Here is a 27,269-nt window from a genome sequence, read left to right as displayed (position 1 = left end):
CCGCGCAGTGCCTCGGAGGGCAGGAGGGAGGCGGGCGCCGCGGCTGCAGGTGGGAACGGGAACCCGGGAATGGGGAGCCGGGGACGGACGGGCGGGCAGTCGGTGCCTTGCGGGGAGCATGGCGTGTCTGGTTGGGGCCGCGGGATGTTTCGGTGTCTCCCTCCGGATGAAGCGCTGCCCAGAGCGGTGCGGCAGGCTGAGCCCTCCCGTGCGTGCCGGGGACAACGCTGGGTTGTTTCCATCACCGGTGCCTTGCCCTGCCCGGAGCAGGGTGGGGGGAGCAGCGTCTGCTGCGGAGCCGGAGCACGGGGGCTTCGCTGCTGCCCAGCCGGCTCCTTCTCTTCTTCCTTTTGCAGCCAACTGCGGGGTACTACAGATCAATACCTTCGTCTTATGCATGTAGTAGGCGTTCCTGTTGTGTTGTTTAAAAAAAACTGCAGAAAACAACAAACCTCCAGACCTCTAAGTTAGGCCTTTTTTAGCACATTTCCATTGTTGCTGAGCTCTGCTTTTCGGTAAGCTTATAAGCATGCCAAATCAAGACGGAAAACAGTTCAGAATATTAACTGCGGAGTCTGCAAAACAGATGGAGAACCACGGATAACGTGGTGGTGACTGTAATGATTTCTCTATTACTTCCAGATACTTAACAGCACCAAAAAATGAAAGCTCTCCCATCATGTCTCTCGATGCAGTAGCACTCGCCAGCTACAGCAGACCAGAAGTCTTCAAGCACCCCTGCTCTGAAAAGGTGAGTCAAGGGAGCTCAAGTGGTGGCTCAGTGTGCTCGTTGACTGAGGGGACTTGTTTCAAAAAACTTCTTTTAGTTGTCAGTGGTTGTAGTAAATACTTTATTTTTTAAATGCTGGAGGCTTCAATACAGACTTAACTTGGGAAATACTGTCCCAGTATTGAGGGGGGAAAGGCTGACTTCTTTTTTGCTATGAAGATGGTAGTTGTTTGATAACTAAGGCGGCTCACACCCAATGTTGTTCAAATTGTAACATTATGAAAGTAAATGGAAATATTTTATCTGAATTCACAGAACACTGGTTGCATCTGATAAGACCGAAGACATGTGAGGGTTGTTTAAAAAGAGATAAAAATCTTAAAACTTATCACTCTTGATAGTTATGTTTACTTATCAGTACTCCATTTATGCTGGTATGAGGCAGTTGGGATACTTGCATCCTAAGAGGTAGAGTCTGTTAATTGCTGATATTGATAAGAATTTTTTTAATTTAATAGAAGTAATCAAAAATAGTTCCTACTTTATTCCATAATATTGACAATATGTTGTGTATAAAGCCTGCTTACATGCTGGTTTCTCAAAAGAAGGGGAAGAACACCATCGGATACTGAAAAGAGTATTTTTCTAAGCACTTGCATAATCAAATGCTTAATATTTTAAATTCAGCATACTATTTTTGGCCTGAAATGTTGTTCTTCAGTTAAAAGATAATTTCTATGTGGGTTTTAATTTCTTCTGCTTTCTGTGGGTCTGAGGAGTATCTGGATGAGATCTGCACCCTGAGTCACCTCACTTTTCCATGTAGGGAGTGTAAAGGTCAACGAAACAGGGCAGCAGAGAACAGCACACCATTAACTCCCTTTTCACGGGGTGCGGAGGAGGGTGACAGGAATCCTGGGGATGCCTTTATGTGGATACTTCTCACTGATGTGGGGAGAAGGCACGAGGTACTCCTTGGTGAAGTGCCTTTTAATAATGCACATGTCAGAGCAGGGCATCCCTTTGATTTCCCAGGTTTCTGTGATGTGCTCTTAAGGTCCCTGACATACCTGAGGTAGCGGATGGGGTCCTCCCCATGGAATTTGTGAGCTTATGGAGTTAACATTTTGCTTTGCTGTGTGCATCTTACTCCTTTGTTGGAATTAGCCCCTCATTATCTGCATTAAACTGCTTCCCTGATTCAGTTTGCAGTGGTTTGACAATATCGTAAATCCAGCTTTGGTGGTAAAAATACTGAATTGGAAGCATCACGACTGCAGAAAGTGAAGTGCTGATCTGGTACAAACCTGTTCAGTCAGTTCAAAGTTTTGGTCAGCTTATACTGACCAAATAAAACCAGGCTGTATGCCAGGCTGAATATTATTTATCTGTGGTGCTTCTTTATGCTGAGTCAGCTGCCTTGCTGATGTGAACCACAGGTAGTGTATTCTATCAAAGTAGATGACATGACCACGCTTCCTCCCAGTTTTTAGAGCTGGGACATCAAGTAGCACGTGGATCAGGTGTTCATGGAGTTGGGGCTTCATAGATTTAGCTTATACCTTGTATACATCTAAATAGGCCCATGCTTCCAGATACAGATTGGTGGTTCCTTCAGTTCTTTTCTACTTCATTGCTGTTGTTTTGGCAGATACACAGACTTCTGATTCAGGATTTTGTCTTGTATATGCCTTATACACGTGTTTAATCCTCCTACTGTGGAGAGTTTCTTATGGTCACCTGCATTCTGGAGTAAAATGAGAGATGCAGAGCTGAGATGCCAGTGCTCTTCAGACAGTGCATGCTTCTGGGGAGATTGTCAGACAGCCAGAAACGGAGGGAGTGGTTAGGTGACTGTCGACAGGCAGAACAGTGTTCTTCCTGCTGGGATGAGCGTGGGACAGAGATTATCATTAACAGAGTGTTGTTGTCTTATAACAAAATTGTCTGCCTCTGTGTTCTTGTTCTAGTTAAACCACGAAAGCCTAAAGGTGGCTTTCACTGAGTCAGCGTGTTCTTCAGATCCCTCAACGAGGATTAGCTGCCTTGCTCCAACACCTCAAATCTCTGTTCTCTCAGGTATGCCAGCCAGTTAGTTCTAAAATGCCTCCCTGGGGGGTGTTTTGCTGGTGCTTGTAGTGGTAACAAAAGCTATCAGTGTTTGGGTGTACTAAAGACTATAGTCTGATTGAAGAGGGTTGCTTGTTTATTGGCTTTGAGGGTTGTACAATGTCAAAATATATTATACAATTTGAAAGTATGAGTGCTTTTTGTCTTTTAAATGACAGTCTCGCCATTTTACTTACATTGACATTTTGTGTGCTCATGAGTAAAATACTTGAACTGTTTGGATGATCCTTGGAAGGTTAACTTCTTCATTCAGGAAATAGTTTCTCAGATTTTAGCAGATTATCATAATTACTCACGAGTATCAGTTACAAAACTGATTTTGAGATTTTTTTTTTAATTGGAACTAACTTATTTCTGATAGTACCTTAAAGTAGGGTGTTTGGGTTCGGATTGTTTTTTTATTTCTTGTTTGGTTGGTTTAGTTTTTTGTTTGTTTTGTTTCTATGGGGTTGGGTTTTTTTTAAAGATTTGCAGAGCAGAAGAACAAACTAAATTTTTAAAACTTGTTCTTTTTTCTCTTATAATCCACTGAGAACTAGGATTTAGCAGATTTAGTCAGCATGGTTGTATGATTAGTACTAGAGATGTACCATGATGCTAGAGAAGTGGAGATGACAAAGGAGGAAAGGGGATGGAAAGGCTACTGGAGTGGCTTTGCGATAGGAGAGCAGAGCAGAAGAATTGAAGACAGTTGCGGGATTGAGCACACCCTCAGCACGTTTTCAAATGACACTAAGCTGTGTGGTGTGGTCAACAGGCTGAAGGGAAGGGATGCCATCCAGAGGGACCTTGACAGACTTGAGGGGTGGGCCTGTGCTGACCTCATGAAGGTTGAAGACGACCAAGTTTAAGGTCCTGCATCTAGGTTGGGGCAATCCCAAGCACAAATACAGGCTGGGCAGAGAATGGATTGAGAGCAGCCCTGAGGAGTAATACTTGGGATGTTGATTGATGAGAAGCTCAGTATGACCCAGCAGTGTGCGCTTGCAGCCCAGCGACCCAACTGTATCCTGAGCTACATCAAAAGCAGCGTGGCCAGTAGGGCAAGGGAGGTGATTCTGCCCCACTGCTCTTGTAAGACCCCAACTGGAGTACTGCATCCAGCTCTTGGGGCCAACAACATAAGAAGAACTTGGACCTGTTGGAGCAAGTCCAGAGTAGATCATGAAGATGCTCAGAGAGCGGGAGCACCTCTCCTATGAAGACAGGCTGGGAGGGTTGGGGTTGTTCAGCCTGGAGAAGAAAAGGCTCCAGAGAAACCTTCTAGCTACCTTCCAGTACCTAAAGGGGGCCAAAAAGAATGTTGGAGAGGGACAATAGCATGTAGTGACAGAAGGGGAAATAGTTGTAAACTGGAAGGGTAGATTTAGATTAGATATTAGGAAGAAATTCTTTACTAGGGGATTGGTGAGGCACTGCATTAGGTTGCCGAGAGAAGTTGTGGATGACCCATTCTTGGAAGGCCAGCTTGGATGGGGCTTTGAGCAACCTGGTCTAGTGGAAGGTGTCCCTGCCCATGGCAGGGGGTTGCAACCAGGTGATCTTTCAATTCCCTTTCAACCCATACAATTCAATTATTTTTTTTTTTTTTATTCTAACACTAAATGTTTTATTTTGCATGGAAAAGATGATGTTTGCAGCCCAAGTTAAGGTATTTGTGTGTATTACCAAAATAGCTTTCTTTTCCTAAAAAGATTGAAATATGTTTGCTTGAAAGTCAGCTAGTTTTAATTTTCCCATTCCTGCCCTTGTACTGCCATGGCCGGCTACATTGGCAAGGTATTTCTTTGCAGATGCAGCTGGTAAAATGCACAGTTTTGCTGCTATTTCTGCAAGAGATCTGTCCTAAGTGGCAGGTGACTGATCCCAGTTACTGACATGCTCTTCAGCTGTTTTTGATCTGGCTTTACTAGGATAGCTTTGCTAACAGCTCTCACAGTCTAGCTTATACGTGATGTTCTCAATTTTTTCAGCTTTTTCTTGATGAGAGCTGGTCTTTATATAGACTTGCTATTCCGAAGTATGTGAGGGTTTTTGTTTTAATTTGTAAACTTTCTTATGTTGTTTGAGTGCATGCTGGCTTCCAGGTGAGTGACTCGTGCAGAAGTTTACTGTTTTCTGTTGAGATATGTTCAAGGAGAGCAACCTCTGGGCAAAGTCTGCAGTCTACAAGACTTGCTGCTTTTTTCACCAGCAGTGTTTAACATTCCTTGTGGTCCTAGGTAGGAGTTCTTTGTCCTGGAAATTATTCTTCTTGATTGTATCTATTCTTAGAATTTTACAACCACTTATCTTACCCAAAGGAGACAATTGTTAACTTCATTGTGTTGATATGGTCAGTGGTTCCTTCTTGAACATAGAGGTTGTGTCTAATCTCTCAATTACTTGGATTATGGCAGTTCCTTTGAGGCGTTTTTTTTCAAGGTACAGGACTTCAACTTATTCTTCAACAGCTACTGGTTGCAGTGTGTGCTTCTGTGCCCTGCTAATGTTGCCATATCTGCCACTAAAAGCAGTTTTTCAGTTTTCTGTTGAACTACAGTTTTGCAGTGGATCACACAGGATCTTGGCAGGCAGTGTTTTTGATTCCTTCAGAGGCATTGTAATGAACTTGTGACAGAGTTAAGGTTTTTATAGGTTCATGTAAATGTTGCCACCCCTATAAATAATGGATTGAAGGTTACTTTAGCCATTTCCTCATGAGAAAGAGTGTCTGAATGAACTGAAGCACAGAAGCACTTGACTTTTTATTACCCTGTGACTAAGGATATTTTTTTTTTCTTTTTGCTCTATTGATCCTCCATCTGTGTTGCTATAATGTAATCTTCTCTTTTACTGGCAATAGGACCAGTACCTGTATCAGTAGCTATACCTCATCCTGTTTTGTAGAACAGCGATGTTTTTGAGCGCGCTGACAATCAGTCACCATTAAAGTCTTAGCTAATTGTGTTTGGCTAACAGCAGAATACTTTACTGTTGCTTTATTGCCTAGCCTTATCAATGACAGAATTGCTTCCTGTGTACAGAAAGCAAGAGCTTTCTTGTAGGAAGAGGCAGCACTGAGTGGTGAGTGAATTCATCTCTTTCCTGTCTTCTTGCCTGTGTCAAAAATAATTTTATTCACGTGCATTTTGTTCACATTGTATATTAACCTTTTCTTAGGACTGTTTCTTAACCTTTTGGTTTCTTCCTTTTTCTGAACAGATGAATCTTCAAGGCCAGCAGTGATTGGACATGCTGGAAGTTTTGGATCATATCCAAACAATGCTGAAGCTATCAAAGACATTCTCATGTCTGTTTTAAATGCATCTGGTTTGAAGCCCTCTTTGGTGCTGGAGCAGAACACAATGCAGGGAGCAGAGCATCCGGACAGTGATATGGAGCAGTGGGAAGAAAGCAGTGCTGGGGATAGCCACGATGACAGCGACAGCGATTCTGCGCATCGCAACGCTGCCTGTACGCAAACAGACATTCGGTTTACAAGGCACCGGGCATGTTGGAACAACACAGACTCTGATTCCTCCAAACCTTTGCTGGATACTTTTTTTTGTCCCCGTTTCTCTGGTGGAGATCCCGCTGCATCCTCCTTGAACGGTTTCACTCTTTCAGACGTGTCCCCTCTGAAGCAGGACTGCTTTACCCAGGTGACTTTAACAGGAGGCACTGTCACATCGGCTGTTGTGCATTCTGGAAAAGCATGTTATACTTCCCCTGAAAGAGACTTGACTTTGACAAGGTTTCTTTCCAATTCAACTGTTGGTAAGCCAGCAGATCTAGTGCAATACCCTGATGCCTTGGAGCCTGTGCCCTTCAGCAACAGTGACAGCAGTTCTCCCAGTGGCTTTCCCCAGTCAGAGCCAGTCAATCCAACAGGTAACTTTGCAGGTGCATTTTTGTTGTAAGATTTTTGCACTAGGAAAGACAACTGTAATTGAAGTAGGCCTTGCTTATGGTGATTGCAAATTAGACAAATGCTGTCATTCAAAATAGGAGAGAGGGGAGAAAGGGAAAGCTTAAAAAACAACGAGAACCAGAAGGTTGGACTTGGTAAAACAGGAGACTCTCATGCTTGTGGTAGGCATCTCTCGTGATGCAGAAATGCTTCTGTAATATGCAACTGTTGGTAAAATGTAAAAATTGCTGAGCTGTGAGCAATGTAGAACGTGCACTGGATGGGCTTTCTACCAACTTTGTCTTGTTTTCACTGTTACCCTTCTCCCAATAGCAGAGAGCATGAATCGGGGCACTGGGTAGTGATTTACTGGTGTGCGTGGGCTCCCTGAGTCACCTTGTGTTTGGCATTAGCTGGAGGAGAGGGAGTCCTTGGCTTCTGGGATTTTGGAGGCAGGGCATTACCATCCATTCTTGTTACGACTAAATAGGCTTGTGCCAGAGTGGGACTGTTTTTCCTTTTCCCGTTTCCAAGTGCACCTGAGGTCTTAGAGACACAAACCCCCAGCCAAGACAGAAGAGGATCTTTTTACGCATCACCAGTTTCCAACCATACAGAAATCCTGTGTGTTGTCTGTGAAGAGACACCAGCTGAGGGCTGCTGGCAGAAGGTGCCCCCTGAGCAGGGTGCCTTCTGTCCATGCAGTGTCAGGGGGCTCGGGGCAGCTCCGTAAGGAGCCATTCAGTGGAAATTTTTGGCATGTGCCCCAGAGATGGATAGGGGAGCAGCTGGTTTGGCTGTGAGTGAGGCACCAAAACAGGTTCTCTGAGGAAGTTGTGGATACCCTGTCCCTGGCAGTGTTCAAGGCCAGGTTGGAGGGGTTCCTGAGCAACCTGATCTAGTGAGTGGCATCCCTGCCCATGGCAGGGGGTTGGAACTACATAATCTTTAAGGTCCCTTCCAACCCAAACCATTCTATGATTCTGTGATGATAGACATTGAGCCTCAGAAAGATGCTGCAGCTGAGGCCTGATTTTTCTACTGGAATAAAAGCAAACAGCAGGGAGTTTTCATCCTGCCTTTCTATTAGAAATAAAAATGACAGAGGCTAGCATTTGTTTTTTTTGTTTCTGTTTTGGTTTTTTTCTTCTCCCTTTGGTCAGTAGTAGTCCTAGACTGGAACTCCGTTGAGAACCACTTCCAAGTTCTGATCCTTCCTAGCTATTCACCCAGAGCTCCTCCAAGGTCTCAAATTGGCAGTCAGAACTCAAACAGGAACGTGCCATTACAGGACTGGGAGCTCTTAATAATTACACCTTTGTCATCCAGGATAGGCTGTCGTCAACAGTTAGGTGACGATTATGGTTGTTTCCTTCTGCTGGGTGTTTTGTTGGCTCAGTGCCTTTGAGAAGTGCCCATCAGAGAGAAGGAAACCGCACCCAGCAGTTTGGGCTGGCTGCAACCAGTCACGCGGGTTTGGGTAACTGGGTCTGGAAAACACAGCCCAGGCTCTCGGGGTCAGCGGAGACTGAGAGGCACGTGTGTAAGAGCAAATAAATTGTGTATGACTCGATCTTCTGGCACGAGTCGGACGTGCCACAAGCTTGTGTTGGGTTAGTAGTACTGCTGGCTCTCCAGAAAGCAAAGGGAGGAATGTGGCAGCCAAGTGACTGAAAAAGTAGCATCCTTGATTTTACTAAAAATAGGAGTAAAGGATCCTGTTAGGCACTGCATAATGTGGTGGGCTTTCTCTGCTTTAGACTCTGGCCTGTACAAAGTGAAAACTTCTGCATTTCATCATTCCTTGTTGCTTTTAGCCATTTAACTTGCTACTGGGTAGCCTGGGGAGGGAGGTCTCCTGCGTTGTCCAGGACTATGAAGATATGAAAAGCAAATAGCAAAATGAAAAAGAAGAAACAAAATGCCTAATTTGAAGGAAGGAATTGTGGAATAGCATTTCCCGACTTACTATCCTTTCTATTGCTATCTCAGAGGTGGTTTCTCACAGGAGAATTGGTGACAGATGCACAAGATGTAAGAAAATTACATAATATAACTTAAATCAGAATAAATAATTTTTTTTTCAGTGGGGTTTAATGTTTGTGTTTAGTGAGATTTTTCTACTGGTCCTAGGAGATTTCTGTTAGGCCTTGTTTATATATTTAAGGGCCATTCTCTGGTGACCTCATGCAACGTTCTGAAAAGGCTCTGTCATTGTTAATGAAGAGTTTGTGACGGAGTTTGCAGTTTGCTGGGGGCTTTGTTGTGGCTGATGTGTCACTGACAGTTCACAGGGCTTGTTCTTGCTTTTGACCTCTACGTACATCAAGGTCACTTCCTTCTTTGGCTCTTTAGGGCTCTTTCCTCAACCCCAGCAGCTTCCAGGCAATAATGTTCAGGAGCACGGTGGCAACCTGATAATTTTTCTGCATCAGACCCAGCTTCCTTCCTGTGCTTCTTCTCACTTAACATTCTTTTTACTTTAAGACACAAATGGGATGCAAGAGGTGAGCAAAAGAGAAAGCTCCCATTAGATTTCAAAATTACATTTAGGATGAGTTGTATCTTATATTTGAAAGAGAAAGGAATAATTTTCTCATTTCCTTATTTCTGCTTATTATTTTTAGTTCAGAGAGTAGTGTTTGTTATCTTAACAGATGAGAATGTAGGCTTTTATCAACCTTTTAGCATTTAGAGCTTTTAGCATTGCTTATCCGGTAAGATGAATCATCCAGTAGGTATGAAAATAGCCTAATTAGGCCATTAAATCTGTTTTGAAAAGTCATATTGACAGGCTTTTCATTTTTCCTTCATGGTATACACAATGGAGGTATTAATAATTCTGTACAAAAACACTACATTGCTACGCTCAAGCACAGTATTGACTTTTCAGCCTGATGTAATCAATGCTCAGGGCTGCATAACGTGGCTTCTATAAATAAGGCATTATAAATAATCTAAACTAGGCCTGAGAGTCAGTGCCCCTTAGTTGTAGAAAAAGTTTTTATAAATTACGATCATATTTTGTGGGACCTCTTTAGCCTTTCTGTGAATTTTAAACAAATTTAAAAATGACAATTTTTAAAATAAAAAGCCTTTGATTAAGCCATACTATCTGCAAAGGCTTTAAATACTGTGTGTGGTGGCCATTTACTTACAGTCTGTTTTATCCTGAAAACATCACGAGAATGAAAGAGAAATTGCTTGAGTTTAAGGTGAAAGAAGAGGTAGTAAACACCTGTCAGTGTCAGTTGTTTTCTTTCGTATCTCATTAGTGTGTACATTCATAGACATTATATATAATCTTTATCATCTTTCCAGTAAATTTCTTGTAGCAGTAGCTGTGAGTGCTTTGAAAACAATATATAGAATCATTGAATACACTGAGTTGGAACCATGAGGATTATCGAGTCTAACTCTTGGCCCTACTCAGGACGCTCCAAGAACCTCATCATGTGCCTGAGAGCATTGGCCAAATGCTTCTGAGGGCATGATCTCACACCTTCAGTTTTCTGGGAAAGAATATTACAGCTATACGTATATTTACGTATAAAAAGCTGTCCGTGGTTCATCTATAAAAAACCTAATGTGCGCTCTGCTGCACAGTGAAAAGTTCTTATCGGGGGAAAAAGAGATTAATTTTGTTTCATATGCTTAACCATACTCATCAGTGAATGCCAGGAGAAGAAAACTGGTATTCTGGAAAGCAGGGAGTAGTGCAGCTAATGTACTTATTACCATGCAGTATGGGTTGCATTTGGAAACAGGAGAGAGATTTCCTTGGGGTATGGAAACATAATGGCAAAGTGTTTTCTAAACTTGCTGTAGTCACAGCAGTGACACAGGGAATCTTTTCAGGCTGATGCGTCTCTCTGCGTCAGCAGTGAGATTTCTTTTTGTTCCAGGAATTGTGAACGAGAAGAGCACAGTGTCAGCTGGCTGTGTTGCCAACTGCAGAACATCACTGTAAACCCAGCCTCATGTTCTGCCTGTGGTTGTCCCCAGCAGCTTAGGCTGTAGCTGACAGAGGACTGGTGTGGGAGTGCAGTGCTGTCACCACATGACGTTTAAACTATGTTTCTCTGATAGTTGATGCTTGTGCTTCAGGTTACCAAAGTAGTTTAAATGCCGGTGTGTCCCTCACATTTCTCTCCTCTTTAACTTCCACCACAACCTCCAGCCCCAGCGGTGTTCTGTTTGGGAAAGAAAGTTTACTTTGCTTTCTGAAAATCAGTCTGCACACATCCTGTGAGCTGCAGAGGAAGAAATAACTAATAAAAGTTCTTGTTATACCCACAGGTTCTACTTCTCTTTTGAGCATAAGTGCTATACCCTTGAATCGTTCATTGCAGGACATCTGCATGCTTCCAGAGGATGTGGAGAAGGTGAGGACAACAAATACTATCATCGTACTGTTTTTTCCATTTTACAGTTGCAAAACCAAATGACAAGAGGTGTTTCTCAATAAAAGAACTTCCTGATAGATGTACTAATCTTTACAAATACTGTATTTTCCCTCTTCTTGCCCTCTGTGGGTGAACCTACAAACCTAACATGCCTATTTTATAATTTATTTTCTACTCTAAATCCCCTTAATTAAACATTTTAATTATTTTAAAATAATGGACTTATTTAGGAACACTGTACATTTCCACTTTTCATTCCATTATTTTCCTGCACATCTCTTGAGAAAAATAGGATAACTCTAGTAACTTTAAAGTTATATTACAATATGTTACATAGAATTTGTTGCAGCTATGTGCATATGGATGGGATTTACCTCATGCTTTTACTGTTAGAAGATGGGAGAAGCTGGCTTTTTTTTTGCGTCTGCTTATGATGATCATGTGAGATTGCTGTCAAAGAGTTACAGTATGAATAACAGGCACAATAACTCAAAAAACTGCAGTAATTTAAGAAGTTTCTCATGGTTTCTAATAAGGGGCCCAAACAGTCTTAGGTGTGTTGACAGATAGGCAGTCCACTCAAGCTTATAAACAGAGCTAAAGAACAGGAGATAATGCTGTCACACATCACTCTGTGTGCTAAATATTAATCTTTCCTAGCAGTGGGAAAAGAGGGGTTAATGAATTGCAACAAGTAGGACTTAATACAAAAGAGCTTTAAAAATGTACCTGGAAAAGGAGATTTTTTTGTTGGACTGTAAATGGTCCCATGTCCTGGGCCCAGGAAGTAATCATCTTTGTACACAGCACTGGTTTCACTGGAGTGACAAGTTCTGCATTTGGTTTGAAGCTCTCAGCATCCTTAAGGTGCATTTCAAACAAAAAACTGCGACCCACTAAATCATACGCCAAACAAACTTGTGAATTAGCTTTTCGCGTTGCTTTTTTATGAAAGGTGTTTCAGAAAGGAGACAAGGTTTCTGTCTATAATGTGAGAATGAGAACAAAAGTAATTTGATTTCAGTCACCAGGAGACCAGTGATTAGGTATCTGGATTAGAAACCACAGACTGACAAGTATTGAGTGAGTCAAGATCATATCAGCTACTACTTCTGTGCAGGGGACTGGGACCTGATGTGATTACAGGTTAGAAGATAGTAAGAGCTCAGTCAAAATGAGCTGCAAATGCTGCCTTTATAGAAACCAAACCAGAAAAAACCCAAACAAGCAAAAAACCCCAAAACACAAAAATACTTCTAGGTTGTTAAATAATCTCTTTGAACTTTAGGACTGAAAACTAAGGTATGTGTGGTGTCTGCAAGTCTGAGAGTTGTAGTCAAGTTGTAGTTGTGTGCCAGGAAGGAAATGGGCCAGAGAATCTTAGAGGGACTTTCCGTTGATGTTAGTGGGGGAGAACAGAAATGAGAAGGTTGGTGTGTCACAGCTGAGTTGGGACTGCTTCCTAGGGTGAGGGAGATATCAGTAGGCAAAGGTGAAAGTTGATAGTCATGCTGAGTACAGGAGTCCTTGTATTCTGTTCCAGCTTTTTACAATGTAGCTCTCTCTTACACTCGTAATTGCTTTTATCAGCAGGACATGCTGATAGGGGCTGCTCTGCCCCTAACTTGAGACTTTTCAAATCTTCAGAGTAGGAGAAATCTCCCAAAAGGAAGAAAAGCTGTTTAATTATTTCTTTTCTAATGTAGCAAACTCCTGGACTTCTGAAGTTCATTCAAAGTTGTCTCTGGAGAAACTGTGTACCAAGCAAGTGATGTTAATCAGTGTTAGGGAAAAGATAAAAGTCTTTTTAAACACCTACAGGGACTTGGTGGGTGCTCTCTAATGTTGAAACTAATCTTGTCTAAATGTATTTACCTGTGAGCAATAAGAAAACTGCTAGTATACTGTGCTCCTTGAGATTTAGCTATTTCTAAACACTGATGTCTTTCTTCATGCTTCCCATACAAGTTGAGGGTATGTCATAAATACTGATGTCAAGTGGTACAATTTTCTGAACATAAGCCACTTTTATAAAGCTTTAATTATTCTGTACTCAGAATCTCTAGCCTTAGATACTTCCACAACGTTTTAGACATAAGTTTAGGTTTGCATGATGCAGTTGAGGGGAGAGAGGGAGAGTATTCTGGGCATCTCTTGGTTTACACCCATGTGCCTGAGTGCACCTGTCTCTCCATGTGTCATGGTTTGAGCAGGCCCAAAATCCAGTTCTGATTCCTAGCCCCCCTCCCACAGTCTCAACCCCATGTGAAATGGGTTTTCCAGACAAAAACACAAGACTCAATATGGGGGGAAGGAATATATTACAAAGACTATACACATAAATAAATACTGTAATACACTGCATACAATCTTAACCCTATATCTATCTCTACCATGACAGTAATATTTACAATGGGCCGAATCTCTTCTCCCTCCAAATAAAAGTCCAGGAGAGAAGAAGAAGAAAAGACCCCTTCCAGTCTGTGAGCAGCAGGTCTTCCTCTCTAGGCAGCAGGCTCTCTTCTTCTCTTCCACCAGAAACAGTTGCTGGCTCTCTGCCAGCACACACGAGGGAGGTTTCCAAGTCTCTCTCGGCCCCCGTCTCCAAACAAGGGGTCTTTCCATGGGCTGCGTAACCCCAGACACGGCCGCTACACCATGGTCATATCACGAAGCACCGGGGTCTCCGTGACGGTCTGGTATCCTCAGGGGAAATCAAGCCCCTTCTCAGAGCTTCTGTGCTCTGCCCCAAAGATGGCTGCCAGCTTCTCTGAAGCTGCAGCAAGGAGGGGGGGGAAACCCAAGATCACCCCCTCCACACACATTCCTTTGGCCATCCTGGCTGAGCTCTCAGGAGGCCGGAGCTTCCTAGCTCCTCTCAGCAGTGCATACTGCACTTTAGGACTCCTCTCAGTCCACCACCCCCTCCTCTTTCTCAGAGGGGTCTCTGGCGAGTTTGGGGGTTTTGGTTTGTCCAGTTCTTACCCTCCGAAACTCTCTTCCTGCTGCTAGCTCGGGTCTCTTGTCTTGCTTTCTGCTGCTGGCTCTTTTAGTTTCCTCAGACAGCTCTCTGTCTGCTTCAGTTGCATACCGGCATCTGCTGCTTCTCTTGGTTCTTATCAGTTGGCTCTTTGCCACTGCTCTTCGGACACTGCTGTTCTGCTGCTGCTCCGTCGCTGCTCCCAGCGTCTCCCACTTCTGCTTACAGGGGAGAAAACTCTCCCAGCTCCTAGCCACAGGCACTCAGTCCAGCTAACACTGTTCCAAGTCCCTGCAGCCCCCCAACTGGGGCTGGGGGGGCAGAGGCCCCCAAGGGGCCGGAGCCCCTTCTCCTCGTGGCCTCTACAACATGGCCACCTCTTCTTCTTACAACAAGTACCACTGCTTCTCTTCCGGTCTCCAGAGATATGTTTATATTTTGCAGGAGCACTGATTGGGTAAAGCCCCAAGGGTCACCACCCCCTGGGGGTTACCACTTTCTTAGATTCAGGGGGAAAACCTGGCTCAAACCACTACACCATGATGCATCCACTTTTGAGCTGAGGCTGGTTTGGGAAGCTGTGCCCATGCCAATTGCAGTAGCACAGGTGGGGCTGGTGTTAGCCCACAGGAAGCAAACAATACAACAGTGACGTTGGGACAGGGAGCCCCAGGTTTGTCTGGATGTCTCAGTGGTCTGTTTTCCTAGAGAATGGGTGACCCGGGCAGGCAAGATGACAAGGGACATTCTACAGTGAAACTTTGAAACAGCTACCTTTTGTTGAAGGCAGTACGAAGCCTAGGGGAGCCAGGTTTCCGCTTACCCTTATCACAGACTTTCTATGTAGCGTTGAGTTGACCATGTAAGCTATCTCACTGCATATTCCCTACTTCACTGCCTCAACTCTTAACACATGAAAGCATTTTACTAGCTCTTGTACTATCCACTGCCTGAAGATCTGCAGTCCCTCCAAAACTTACCACTTCTGACCCCCTCCAAGCTAGCATGTGTGCAAAACTGCTTGTACACCTTTACTGGAAATTAAATCATATTAAATAGGTTACATGGATGCACACTTGCATACTAAATAATGTAGTGTAACTAGAAGACTTTGCTCCTAAAATGCATACATATTCATCAGTTAGTCACGTAATGAAGTTTATTTTTATCTAATAGATGGCTAAGATAAAAGTAAATTGTATGTTTTAATCAAGGGTGAGACAATTATCTGGGCAGTTGACTTTTGCATGTTGTCTCTGAATTTCCCTTGGAGGTTTTTTAATGTGTTTAAATGAAAGGTGGGATAGGTTTACATTTTTATTTACAGAGTTGAAAAAGTACAGGGGGAGATTATATATTTCAATTCATCTTAAGTAAATATCAAATATGCTGGGTAGTAATGAGCATTCCATTCTTGTGTCCAGGAAAACGCACACTTCTTTGTTGCAGATATGATTATAGCATCACTAGAAAAAATGAAATGTAATATCTTAAGTCAACAAGCAGAGTCCTGGGGTGTGGAAGAAACAAGTGGATCAGATGGCAGCTATCACACTGATTCGGAGTTAAATTCTTACCCTGAAGTAAAGAAGTCTGATTCTTCTGTTGCCTCTTCAGACAGTGGTTATGAAGGCAAGTTACTTAGTCTAGAATGTAACCTTGTCTGAAAGCCTTTGCCGTTTGTTTTTGTGCAAGAAAATACTAAATTAATTGGGGTACTGCATGGAATCAAATCCTCTGTTACCCATCTCTCTGGAGAGCTGTACCCCTCAAGGATCATTATACCACAAGTGTTTTTCCTGTGGGTCAAATATTTCCTTTTGAATGCTCACATCTATGTTTTAATTATTATAATTAAATTATTTTATACATTTAAAAGAAAATATAAGGTTCACGTGCTACATAACAAGCATGACTATCCAAAAAGAGTGCCTGTAGTTGGCTAATTTTCTTTCTGCTTAAATCCTTTTTTTTTTTAAGGATTTGCAGCCTGACTTTTTAATTCTATGCTTACTTCTACAGTATGCAGATCAGGCCATGCAATTAGTTTGTATGAAACTGCCCAGAGTGTTCATTCACATATAGTTTCAGGCAAATAATAAATGCTCCTGGCACTGTAATGCTTGAGTCAGCACACACATTTTTAAAGTAGATTTTAGTTACTTGAGTAATACAGCTCTTAGTGATGGATCATAAGTCTCAAGTCTAAATGTCGTAACTTCTGTGGAAAAATGAACGGTGTGCTTGCATGTGAGAAGGGGAGAGACTGCTGATAATATAAAAGATTTTGGTCTTTCACTCGAAGCTTCTTGCTGAGAAACTGAAGGATATACTGTATGACAGACTGTCTTCCTCTGTGTATGTATAGAAATAAATAATTAAAATTGCTCCATAACTACAGTCTGTGTGCTAAAGTTTTGTTAAGTGATGAAAAATGTAAGTATAATTGCAGATACTTATATGCTGGAAAAGTTTAACTGACTGTCTTTTTTCCTGGACAGGCTGTGCTTTGCTGCCTGTCAGCTCCCCAGTGCATCTACCATCACATCATGAGGTTACCAGATTTTGTTGCCACAGTGACTCAGAGGATGAATATGTAATTATCGGTAAGACTTTAAAATTATAACTGCAAAAACAGATTTATTGTTCAGCTGAATCTATTCCATTGCTTGGGAATTCCATTGACTTTCTAGAGGTTATTGAAGGAGAAATAACATGAGAAAATGGAAACAACGATGGTTCCTTATTAAAACACATGCAGAAATACCAGACTGGTGCAGGATTTCCTTTCTAGAAAAGAATATCTTTGCTGATTTGAGAGTGTGGTGGGCTGGCCCTGGCTGGATACCAAGTGACCACCAAACCACTATGTCACTCCCCCCCTCCACTAGAAAGGGGACAGAAAATACAAGGAAAGGCTTGTAGGTCAAGATCAGGACAAGGAGAGATCATTCACCAATTACTGTCACAGGCAAAACACAGTCACCTTGGGGAAATTAGTTTAATTTATTGCCAATCAAATCAGAGTAGGGTAATGAGAAATAAAACCAAATTTCAAAGTACCTTCCTCCCCCCCCCCCGCCTTCCTGGGATAAACTTAATTCCCTATTTCTCTACCTCCTGGTGCTTCCCACGGGTCCTGCCAGGAGCCTGCTACAGCATGGGCTTCCCTCTGGGTCTCAGCCTCCTTCAGACATCCATCTGCCTCAGAGTGGGCTCCTCCACAGGCTGCAGGTGGGTCTCTGCTCCCCCATGGACTTCCATGGGCTGCAGGGACACAGCTGCTTCACCATGGTCTGTACCATGGGCTGCAGGGGAATCTCTACTCTCCTGCCCCTCCTTCTTCACTGACCTTGGTGTCTGCAGAACTGTTCCTCTCACGTTCTCACACCTCTCTGCAGCTGCAACTGTACAGGTTTTTTTTCACCCCATCTTAAAACTCTGTTATGTCTAGAGATGCTACCACTATGGCTCATGGGCTCAGGCTTGTCCAACAGTGGATTCGTCTTGGAGCTGGCTGGCATTGGCTCTGTCAGACATAAGGGAAACATCTGGCAGCTTCTCACAGAAGCCATCTCAGTAGCCCCCCTCTACCAAAATTTTGCCATGCAAACCCAACACAGGGACTGAAGTTATGACTAAGGATTAAACCCAAGGAATATAGGTGAGAAAAATGTGAAACTGGCACAGCCTCAGCCACTTATAGGAACATTGTTTAAGAGAATTTAGGATATGATCATTTCCTGATTAAACAGGTTGACTAGGTTTTTGGCAGCCCTCCCTCTGCTTCAGGACTAGAGCAGAATGTCTCTGTTCCCTTATCATCATGTGTTTTGCTTCTCGTCAGGACATCCTGATTTTTCTTTGGTTAGCTTCTGGGTTTAACACATACAGAAATAGAAACCCTTAAAAGAGCCTGCATTTAACCTCTGTTTTATTTTTTCCTGATAAAAAATAGGGGGTTTATTGCTCTCTTTGGTTTTAGAGATTTATTTTTTCACCTCTTCTTTCCCTGATCAAAGAATGAAAACTAGCTCTCAAAACTCCATTCCTAGTAGCAAGAGCTACTTTGAGATATATGAATGGGAAAACGTTTGTCTTGAGAGCAATAAGAATGGCCAAAACTAATGCTACCAATACCTTGTTGGTATAAGCATATTGTGTCTATATAAACATAATGAAGAAGTGTGTGCTTTAATTCCATTCATCTCACCTGTTACTAACTTGCTTATAGCATTAGCTGGTAAGTTTGTGATCAGTGTCTCCAAGTATCTGTCAGTGTCCAAGAAAATCAGTGTGCACTCTCTTGGCTCTGTATGTTATTACTTACATCAGGTGCCTTATGGTTGGACCTTGACTAGCAGACACTTTCTGTCCTTAGGACTTCTGCTCTTGAAGGGAGGCTGATGGTGATGTTAGGATGCACAGGTGTTGGGGAGTCTTCTTCATTTACAGATGTCAGAGATATGCAGAGGAGATAACACTCCTTATGCCTGTTTTACAACTAGGATTGAGGTTATTTCCTGCATCCAGCAGGGATGTTGTAAAGATGAATATATATGAAACTGACACTGTGGTAATACAGAAGGTAGATGTAAAACAGTGCTGAGTAACAGAAGCTTTGTTTCTTAGATGGCTTGATAGTGTTTTCTCCTTTACCACAGAACTTGAAGACCTTGAAAATCTGTCTGTCACTCCAGATAAAAGGTGTGTATCTCTAATATAAACCCCGGTGTCACTACGTTTTCTGCTGGAGCAGCTTTCTGGTGGTTTTTCTGGCTGGGGCAGGGAAAGGTGTGGGAGTGGTAAAGTTGGTCCTTCCAAAGAAGGGGAAGGAATGCTGCTTGACAGCAAATGTCTGTGGCCCTTGGCTTAGCAGAGTGTTTCTCTGGTCCCTGAGTCTTGCTGGAGGGTGGTGTCTGTGGCTCTTCAAGGGCCTGGGTGTATCAAAGAAAGAGGGTAGAAATGACGGGATGGGAGAAAACTTTTCAAGGATGTGGAAGAGGCACTGGAGATGCTGATGGCATGCTGCTATTTTTCACTGACTGTATTCCTTAACTTTCAGATCATCTTTTGAACCAGGCAGCAATTCTGCTGAAGCAACAGCCCAGGAGTTGTGCAGAGCTTTCAGAAAATACTGGTTGCAGACAGACTCTGTAGTTCAGCTGTCTGATTGCCTGAGCTCATCTAAGCAGAGAGTGAGTCTGATCTGAAAACAACAAGCTCTTTATTCAGTTCCCCAAATAATCATTGTCTCACTACAGCTGCTTCACTGCTAGCAAAAGGGGGAAGCTAAATTAAAAAAAGACCAGAAAACAAAACCCAAACAAATATAGATGAGTGCTTACAGTTTATTGCTTCACTTTAGATAAATTTTTAGAAAATGTCTCCTTTCTTCAGCAATTTTCAATATATTTAAGACGTGGAGTTGTGAACGATCAGAATGTGCTTTCTTCTGGGACTGATATGAGGGAGTTTAACTAAGGGTGGACTACATGCAGGTGAAAACTGAACTTTAGAATCCTGGAGTATAAAGGGAGATAAACATCTCCCATAGCATTTAACATATGTCCAGCTGATGGGCTGGTTGTGTTCACAAGTTTATCTTTCCCAATAGTCTGTGCTGAAAGAAGAGATTCCAAGAGAACTTGAGTCTAGTTTGAATCTGGCTGAAGAAATAAAGATCATATCCAAATTAAGAGGATCTTCTGGCTGGTCCCCACCAAGATCTCAGATTATATTTAATATTCATCCTTCAGTCAAGTAAGTTTTGAGGGATCTGAGCATTGTCATTTAGTATAGCAGGGGGGAAGTTGATGGAAGGAGCTTGGGTGACTAAGAGATCCTAAGGTTAGAGCTAGTGCATGGCACAACGTTCTGCAGTACCTGTCACCAGCCTCACTAGAAAGCAGATACCATCTTTTTCTGTCTGTTGGCATGTCCTGATTAACATGGCGTGTGCGCTTCTGCATGTGATAATGCACATACCATTTGGTGTTAGAGTGGCAGCATACTTAGATGGCTCCTAAAAATTTCATTTTGTGACACTACCTGAAGAATATTCTTGACTTTCCCCACTTTCCTGCTAATATTTTATGGATAGTAGGTTTTCAGAAAGTGGGGAGGAAAACAGGTCATGTTTGGGGAAATTGCTGTCTCACCCTGCATGAGGTGCTGTAAAGTGCACACAGAAGGCAAACTGGCTAATCCTTGTGTTGCCGCAGGTTTGTTTGCTTTTTCAGTTGCACATGTGGACTTTCCCCTCTCCTAACCACTTGATACTGATGCCATCTTAAGAAATGTAAAATAATTTAATTCTTTCAGCAACCTGTATTTGATTTTGTGTTCTCCACAGAAGAGCTTAGAGGGTCTCCCACTAAAATAATAATCTACATCTCCTTACAGAACCCCCCTTCTTCATGTGGAGGAGTAGAACTCAGCTCCTAAGTTGGGGCATTTTCATTGGTGCCAGTGTAGCTCTTTTGTACTTTGGAAGAAAGTTAACTAAAACTGTATTTTGAATGCTGAAAGGTCTAACTATTTGCCTCTGTACACAGGAGAGATGCAGTGGTGGCTGCTCAAAACTTCACGTGTGTTGGTTGCGGAACCCCGATAGAAAGCAGTAAGTATTACCAAAAGCAGAAAAAAACCCCTACTTAGTGCATTACTAGTAATCAGACCACAATCTTCACCAATGCAGATGTAAAATTATCTGAGCTAGAAAAAAAATCTCATTGTTGGATGTGCCTGCAATAGTAAAACAGACAGTGGGATCTTTCTAGTGTCTGGAGTTTCTCATTGTGGACGGAATACAATACTTGATAGATGTCCTTCTCATATACAATAAAAATTCATGACAGTCAACAACAAAACAGGAAAAACTATTAAAAAAATCAAGCTTCCACGCTGGAAAGTGCTGGTTTTACATCTTCCAATTGTTTCTTCCAATAATTCTTTTTCTATGCCAGAAACTTTATGCAAGCTTATGGAATGTGTGGTTTTGCTCTTTCAGGGTGTCTTTTTAATTTTTTATTTGTGATACTTCGTGAGAACTGGTCAAAAGCACAATTATTTACAGATCTGACAAACAGACCTTACCTAAGAAATCTTTGAAGTGGCGACCAAGACTTGTTCTGGGTCAGCTCACAAGAGCAGCATTTGGCCTGTAAAGTATCAACAATCTATGGCAGCACATTTATTCAAGCAAGTCTGAGATGCTGTAATAGCTGGGAAAAACCCACAAAACTCTTTATATGAAAAACTATTATACAAATGTGACTCCAAAATTGGTGGAAGTTTTTTGTTTTGTTTTTTATCATGTGTCTCTTTTGTGGGTAAAGCAGCAATAGTTTCTTTAAGATCTCAGGGTGATAATTATAATCAGTTCAACAAATGTGGAAACGAGGAAGGCTTTCTGTTCTAATGCAAAGTTCAGAGCTTGTGCATGTGTTTGCCACAATAATAAAATGCTCTACTTTAAAAAATCCCTTTCCCCTCACTCCAGTAGATTGGAATTATTAAGACAGAATAGGCATACAAACAAGAGATATGTCCCATAAAATTTCTAAATCTAAATTTCCTATTTTAGAAATAGTCACAATTTCATTCCTGTCTACTTGCAGAATATATCAGGAGACTCCGCTATTGTGACTACCTGGGAAAATACTTTTGTGACTGCTGCCACAGCTATGCCCAGTCTTCTATTCCTGCCCGAATACTTTCAAAATGGGACTTCAAAAAATACTATGTATGCAACTTCTCCAAACACCTATTGGACAGCATATGGCAGCACCCAATTTTCAATGTGTCCTGTATTAACAAAACCCTCTACACAAAAAGTAAAGAAATGGACAGGGTGAGGGTAAGTGCAGCCTTTTTTTATTAGGAATTTATGGGTCAGAGACTTTTGGGAAAAACTCCTTAGGGCAGGGTGTCCTTTGCTCTATGTGTATGTGTGAAGGAGGAGAGTTGGTTTCTCTTGCTTGTCCATCACTGCTTTTGGGACTTGTTCTCTTTAACCTCAGATGAAGATTATGCCAGAGGTCTGTCTTGTTGTCTTTGAGAATTGTTTCCTTATTGGTTTGCAGTTTCAGTTCATGAAGGAGAGTTGGGCTCCAACAGTAGATATTTACCTCTCCATAGTTTTCGGCTGTTGCAAAGTTCTGAGAGTTTTGAATGACTCCTTAATTTTGTGGGCCATTGGAGAAAACACCTTTGGCTCATCTAAGGGCTGTACCTCCTACAGCTTGAGGAAGGGTGTTCTACTGAATATTACAAGTAGCCATGTGCTTCCTTCTTGGCTGAGGAGACACTTACCTGTTCTTACACAGGTTTGGGTCTAACATCTTGGTGTGCAGACATGGAGTCATTTGTAGCATTAGGACTTGCTTAATTGTCGGGAAATAAAAACAGCCTTTGCCCACCTTGGTCTTCTGTGCATTAGAAAATCCAGTTGTTTAATTCTGTGCTAAGTATGAAGTTCCTATTTTTAGATATGGTTTGATGTAGTTGCAAGAGTTGCTGACTCAAGTTTCTCATTTATGAATATATAAATGCAATTGTTTTTAATTTGAAAATTGATTGTCTTTTCCCCTTCATCTTTTAGGAGGCCCAAGAACAGCTTTTTCATTTGAAAAAGCTTTTGAAAACCTGCAGGTTTGGTGAAAGGTATGGACCATGATTGTACGTGAAAAATAGCTTAGTAAAATGTACGAGGTGCTTATAGAGCCTTCTTCTCTAGTGACATTAGAGTCCAGTTTTAAATAACTTAATGTGATCATTAGAGAAAATTCTAATAACAAAATTGCCTTCATTGCACTGCAGATGTTGAGTGAAGTACAGGTTTTATATAGTAGCTTTCTGTTTCTTGGGTTTAGATGTTGAATGATTTTAATTTGGTGTATGTTTTTTTTCCTGCTCCATCTCTCTTAAGTTCTCACTCATTCTTAAAAGGTCAAAGATACTTATCTCTCTGAGAATATTTATCTTTAAAAAAAATTAGATTTTTTTAAGTTAACAAATGTGTTCCTCATGGGTTTAAACATTTCTTCCAAGACTCTGTCATAATGCTAAATTCAGTTTTTTCTATAAACTTATTCAAATGAAAGTAGTAACCAAAAGTGATAAAGACCAAAACACGACCTTGCTTGTTGCTGCAAATGAAAGATTTGTGGTGTTCACCTTCCCAAACTATGGGCTTAACTAATACGTAGACATGTGAATAATAAGACCTTCACTGCAGAATTGCTGACCTTTTTAAAAACAGACTTAAGCAAAATAAGCTTTATAAGTAGGTTCTGTTCCCTCTTTGATATAAGCCTCTTTTATGCATCAATTATGTGTTAGTCACCAAAATTAAGAAAAAATGTATTTTTATGTCTCTCTTCTGATCAACCACCTGTGATTCCATTATAGAAATAAGCATTAGAATTCTCACTGTACCTGTATCTACATCAGTGATATTTTAAAAGCAGGAGCTGTATTTTCAGCATTCACCCACTCAGTACAAGCACCCAGTGGTGACCTACATAGGACAAAACTCATCAATGTTCTCTTTGCAAATGAAAATAAATAAACCTAGCTTATTATATTAGATACTATATGGGATTTTACCTACTGTTCCTGAAGTAGGAGAGAACCCTTTACACGTTATTTAAGAATTGCTGGGATAACTGTGTATGGCAATTCCAATGCCTGAGGAATGCACATTTAAAGCAGACAGTTTATTCTAAATCCCAAACCCCAGTTTTTGTTAAAGTGATTTCAGACTGGGAGGGGAGGTAGGATTTAGCATGAACTTGCCTTGTATAACCCCTGTGTGACTAGAGAAGTGAAAGAGGCTTATTCTTGAAATATACTTGAAAAACAACTTTTTGTAGCTTGGATTGGGTTCCATTTCTCTTTGCAGTGTACTGAAAGAATTTGAACAGGTCCCCAGCCATCTGACAGATGGGCTGCATCTCTTCTCACTGGATGATCTAGTGAAGATCAAACGAGGGCAGTTACTGCCCCTTCTTAAAGATATTCTGAAGAGCTCTATCTCCCATGTAGATGGCTGTGAGGTAAGGAAAAGCTAGGGCTTTTAATGTCCTTGCGGCTGCTAGTATGAGGAATATCCCTGCTACCATTCCCATATAATTTTTTCTTGGATCTAAATTCAACCCTTTTGCTGTCGTTGTAGCTCTGTCAAGCGAAGGGGTTTATCTGTGAATTCTGTCAGAGCGCAGACCTGCTCTTTCCATATCAGACTGCCAAATGTAAAAGGTGCACAGGTATGTTCCAGAGTGAATGTTTTTACTTTCTTCCTTGGCAGAATTTTGGTGCGTTAAACTGTTTGAACTTATTTTAAACTTTGAGAACTAGCTTCACTGAAAGCATGTGTATTTGAAAACCTGGATGTGCATTTGGAAACTGTGGACAGCGTGTATCTTTGAAAATCAGCCTCTGGCAGCTGTTTTGCATCAGTGAATTCAGAGCACAAAACCAGGGATTTGCCTGAGCATGATTATGCTCCCGGGGGTAGGCTATTATTTTGGGTCTGGGCATGAGAGAGAGCTGTTTTATCCGATCTTGCTTGCATTCATTGTAAATTATTGCAGTGGTGGTGGTTGTCCTGGCCTTGCACTGCTTCTGTTTACTTTTGTACTTGTATGTATTTGATAGAACATCATTCAAGGAACACAGCTATTGATTAATTTTTTTTTTCCCTGAATGCTATTCTGTATGTATAAACAGAGTGCAAAACATGCTTTCACAAAGCATGCTTCAGATCTGGAAGCTGCCCCAGATGTCTGCGGATCTCAGCTCGGAGGACACCTTCAGAAACTCCGTCGCTGGTACTTCAGTGAAACTGAATTCCTCTGACTGCTAACTTCAGAAGGTGCTCAAAGCCAAATCTTCAAATGCATGACTAAAAACTAAATAATGTTGTTTTAGACATTACTGTTTTTAATGCATATCCCCTTTATGGGAGGGGAGGCTAAACAAAAACCAAACAACAACTTTAATATCCTCATTGAAAACTCACCCGAAAGGAATTTCATCCTAACTGGTGACAGAAAGACTGGATGTTAATTCTGTGGGCAGCCTTTTGTTGCTATGTTTTGTCTTTGTATGTAAGATTTTTAGTATTATATTTTTTCATAGAAAAATGGTTCATCTCTGTAATTCTGCAGATAATGTATAGATAGTAAATGAGCATTCAAAATCGTTATCTGTGTCAGATTTTGGAAATGGGGAAAAAGTGGTAATGTACAAAATCATTCTCTGAAAAGCTCTACAATAAATAGGAAAAGCTTGTCTGCAAGTTTTAGGCAGATGCTGATCTGGAATTGTTATGGCAAATGCTTAATGTGAACCAGTGGATTTTAAGCTTCTTTTAAACAGATCTATTCAACAGCTTGTGGTGGGTTGACCTTGGCCTACTGCTAGGTGTTCACTCAGCTGCTCTCTCACCCCCATTCCTCCAGAGGAGAGAGGGAGAAAACAAGATGGAAGAGCTCACAGGTCAAAATACAGACGGGATATCACTTACCAACTACTGTCATGGGTGAAACAGACTTGAATTGGGGAAAATTAAATTTATTGCCAATTAGAAATTGAGTATGGTGGTGAAAAGCAAAGATTAGAAGAGTGGTTTTCCCCTACCTCACCCACCCATTTTTCCAGGTTCAACTTCTCTTCACTCCCAACTCTTCTACCTTATCCCCTGTCCCAAATGGTGCAGGGAAATGGGAAATTGGCATTGCTGTCAGTGCTATAACTGCTACTTTCTGCTGCTTCTTCCTCCTTCCACTGTTTACCTGCTCCAATGTGGGTCCTTCCCATGGACTGCAGTCCTTCAGGATAAACCTGCTCCTGCATGGGCTCTCCAGGAAGATGTAGTTCCTTCAGGTGGTATCTGTTTGCTCCAGTGGGACCCTTTCCATGGACTGCAGGGGAATCTGTGTTCTGGTGCCTAGAGCACCTCCTCCCCCTCCTTTTTTTACTGGCCTTGGTGTTTGTACTGCTGTTTCTCATGCCCTTTTTTAAATACACTTAGAGGTAGCACCATCTTGGCTGAGGTGCTTGGCTGTGTTCTGCAGTGGGTCCATCAGAGCTGGCTAGAAGCGGTTGTGTCTGGCATGGGGCAGTCCTGACCTCTTCACAGAGAAGCCACCATGCAGTCCCTCACTGCCAACATCTTGCCAGTTACACCCAGTATCTGCTCTAGAAGTTTCTTTCCAGAACACTTATAAATGTGAGGAGAGGCAGTGAATGATCAGGAGAGAGCTCCTGTTTAAATCCACCCTCACACTTGCAGACTGAGTCCTTGCCTAAAGGGGAAGTGCTGGAAATGGAAAGCAGCTTGCTTTCCCTGCCTGATTGGTTACTTCTAATGAAACTGGCTGAGGAAGCAGCCCTTGCCTTCAGAAAGGTAGAATAGCTGCTTGAACCTGTAAAACCATTTTTCTGTTTGTGCTATGAAGTACCAATGAACAGAGAAACCCCAGAACTTGAAAGCACATACCAAAGTTCTAATCTCTCTACTGGTGTGCTTTTAATATTTTGAATTTGTTGCTATCATTTTTGTGCTTTGTGCTTCTTCTCCTCACCTACTTGCTCCACCTTTTAGCAAGGAAAGGATCTGTTACCTGGAACTTTGTAAGTTTGCCTCCACGTTAATGGTAATGATACTACTAAACTCACTAACACTTCCACTAAGCTATTTTTCCTGTGGCCAAAAGCAGCTTGCCTACCTACTGGTCTGAAGCAAGATTAGCATCTCTTACTGAAGATCACCAGTGCAGGGTAAGATGGGGTAAGAAAGAGCTTGCTTGTGCAGCTGACTGTATTTAATGTTACACAAGAGTAAATTCTCATGTAGATTGGGTGCACAGTTAACTGAATCACATGAAAGGCCTTGCTGCAGGGATTTTGTTCTTATTAAGGAGTTGACTTGAATGATCCTTCTGTGGGATAACCTGCAGGGCAACTGAATACATATTTTTCACTATTCATTAATTCAGAAGAGCTGATCTGGTTTCTGGCTGCGCTTTTCATGAATGTTCAAGTCTTAATAAGCAGTAGCAGTACGCAGGAGGGGGAGCATCAGAGTGGGAGTTTCATGCACCAAGTGTTGATACTTTACAT

General features: G+C 41.9%; 1 protein-coding gene across 1 annotated transcript; it reads left to right on the top strand.

The window, feature by feature from the left end:
- RUBCNL (rubicon like autophagy enhancer) lies at window positions 1-25,439 on the top strand. Its single transcript, XM_027674352.1, has 16 exons — window positions 1-49; window positions 643-751; window positions 2,701-2,809; window positions 6,065-6,733; window positions 11,052-11,137; window positions 15,563-15,770; window positions 16,640-16,744; window positions 18,803-18,845; window positions 19,204-19,336; window positions 19,756-19,901; window positions 20,696-20,760; window positions 21,761-21,999; window positions 22,744-22,805; window positions 24,046-24,199; window positions 24,319-24,409; window positions 24,873-25,439. Exons 2-16 carry the CDS (start codon window positions 680-682, stop codon window positions 24,983-24,985), a joined length of 2,295 nt encoding a protein of 764 aa, XP_027530153.1. The 5' UTR covers window positions 1-49; window positions 643-679; the 3' UTR covers window positions 24,986-25,439.
- Window positions 25,440-27,269: the final 1,830 nt, after the last annotated feature.

This window comes from Neopelma chrysocephalum, unplaced genomic scaffold (assembly GCF_003984885.1).
Source record: "Neopelma chrysocephalum unplaced genomic scaffold, ASM398488v2 Primary Assembly neopelma1_25, whole genome shotgun sequence".
NCBI classification, from domain to species: Eukaryota; Metazoa; Chordata; class Aves; order Passeriformes; family Pipridae; genus Neopelma; species Neopelma chrysocephalum.
This window is presented reverse-complemented; position numbering and strand designations above follow the sequence as displayed.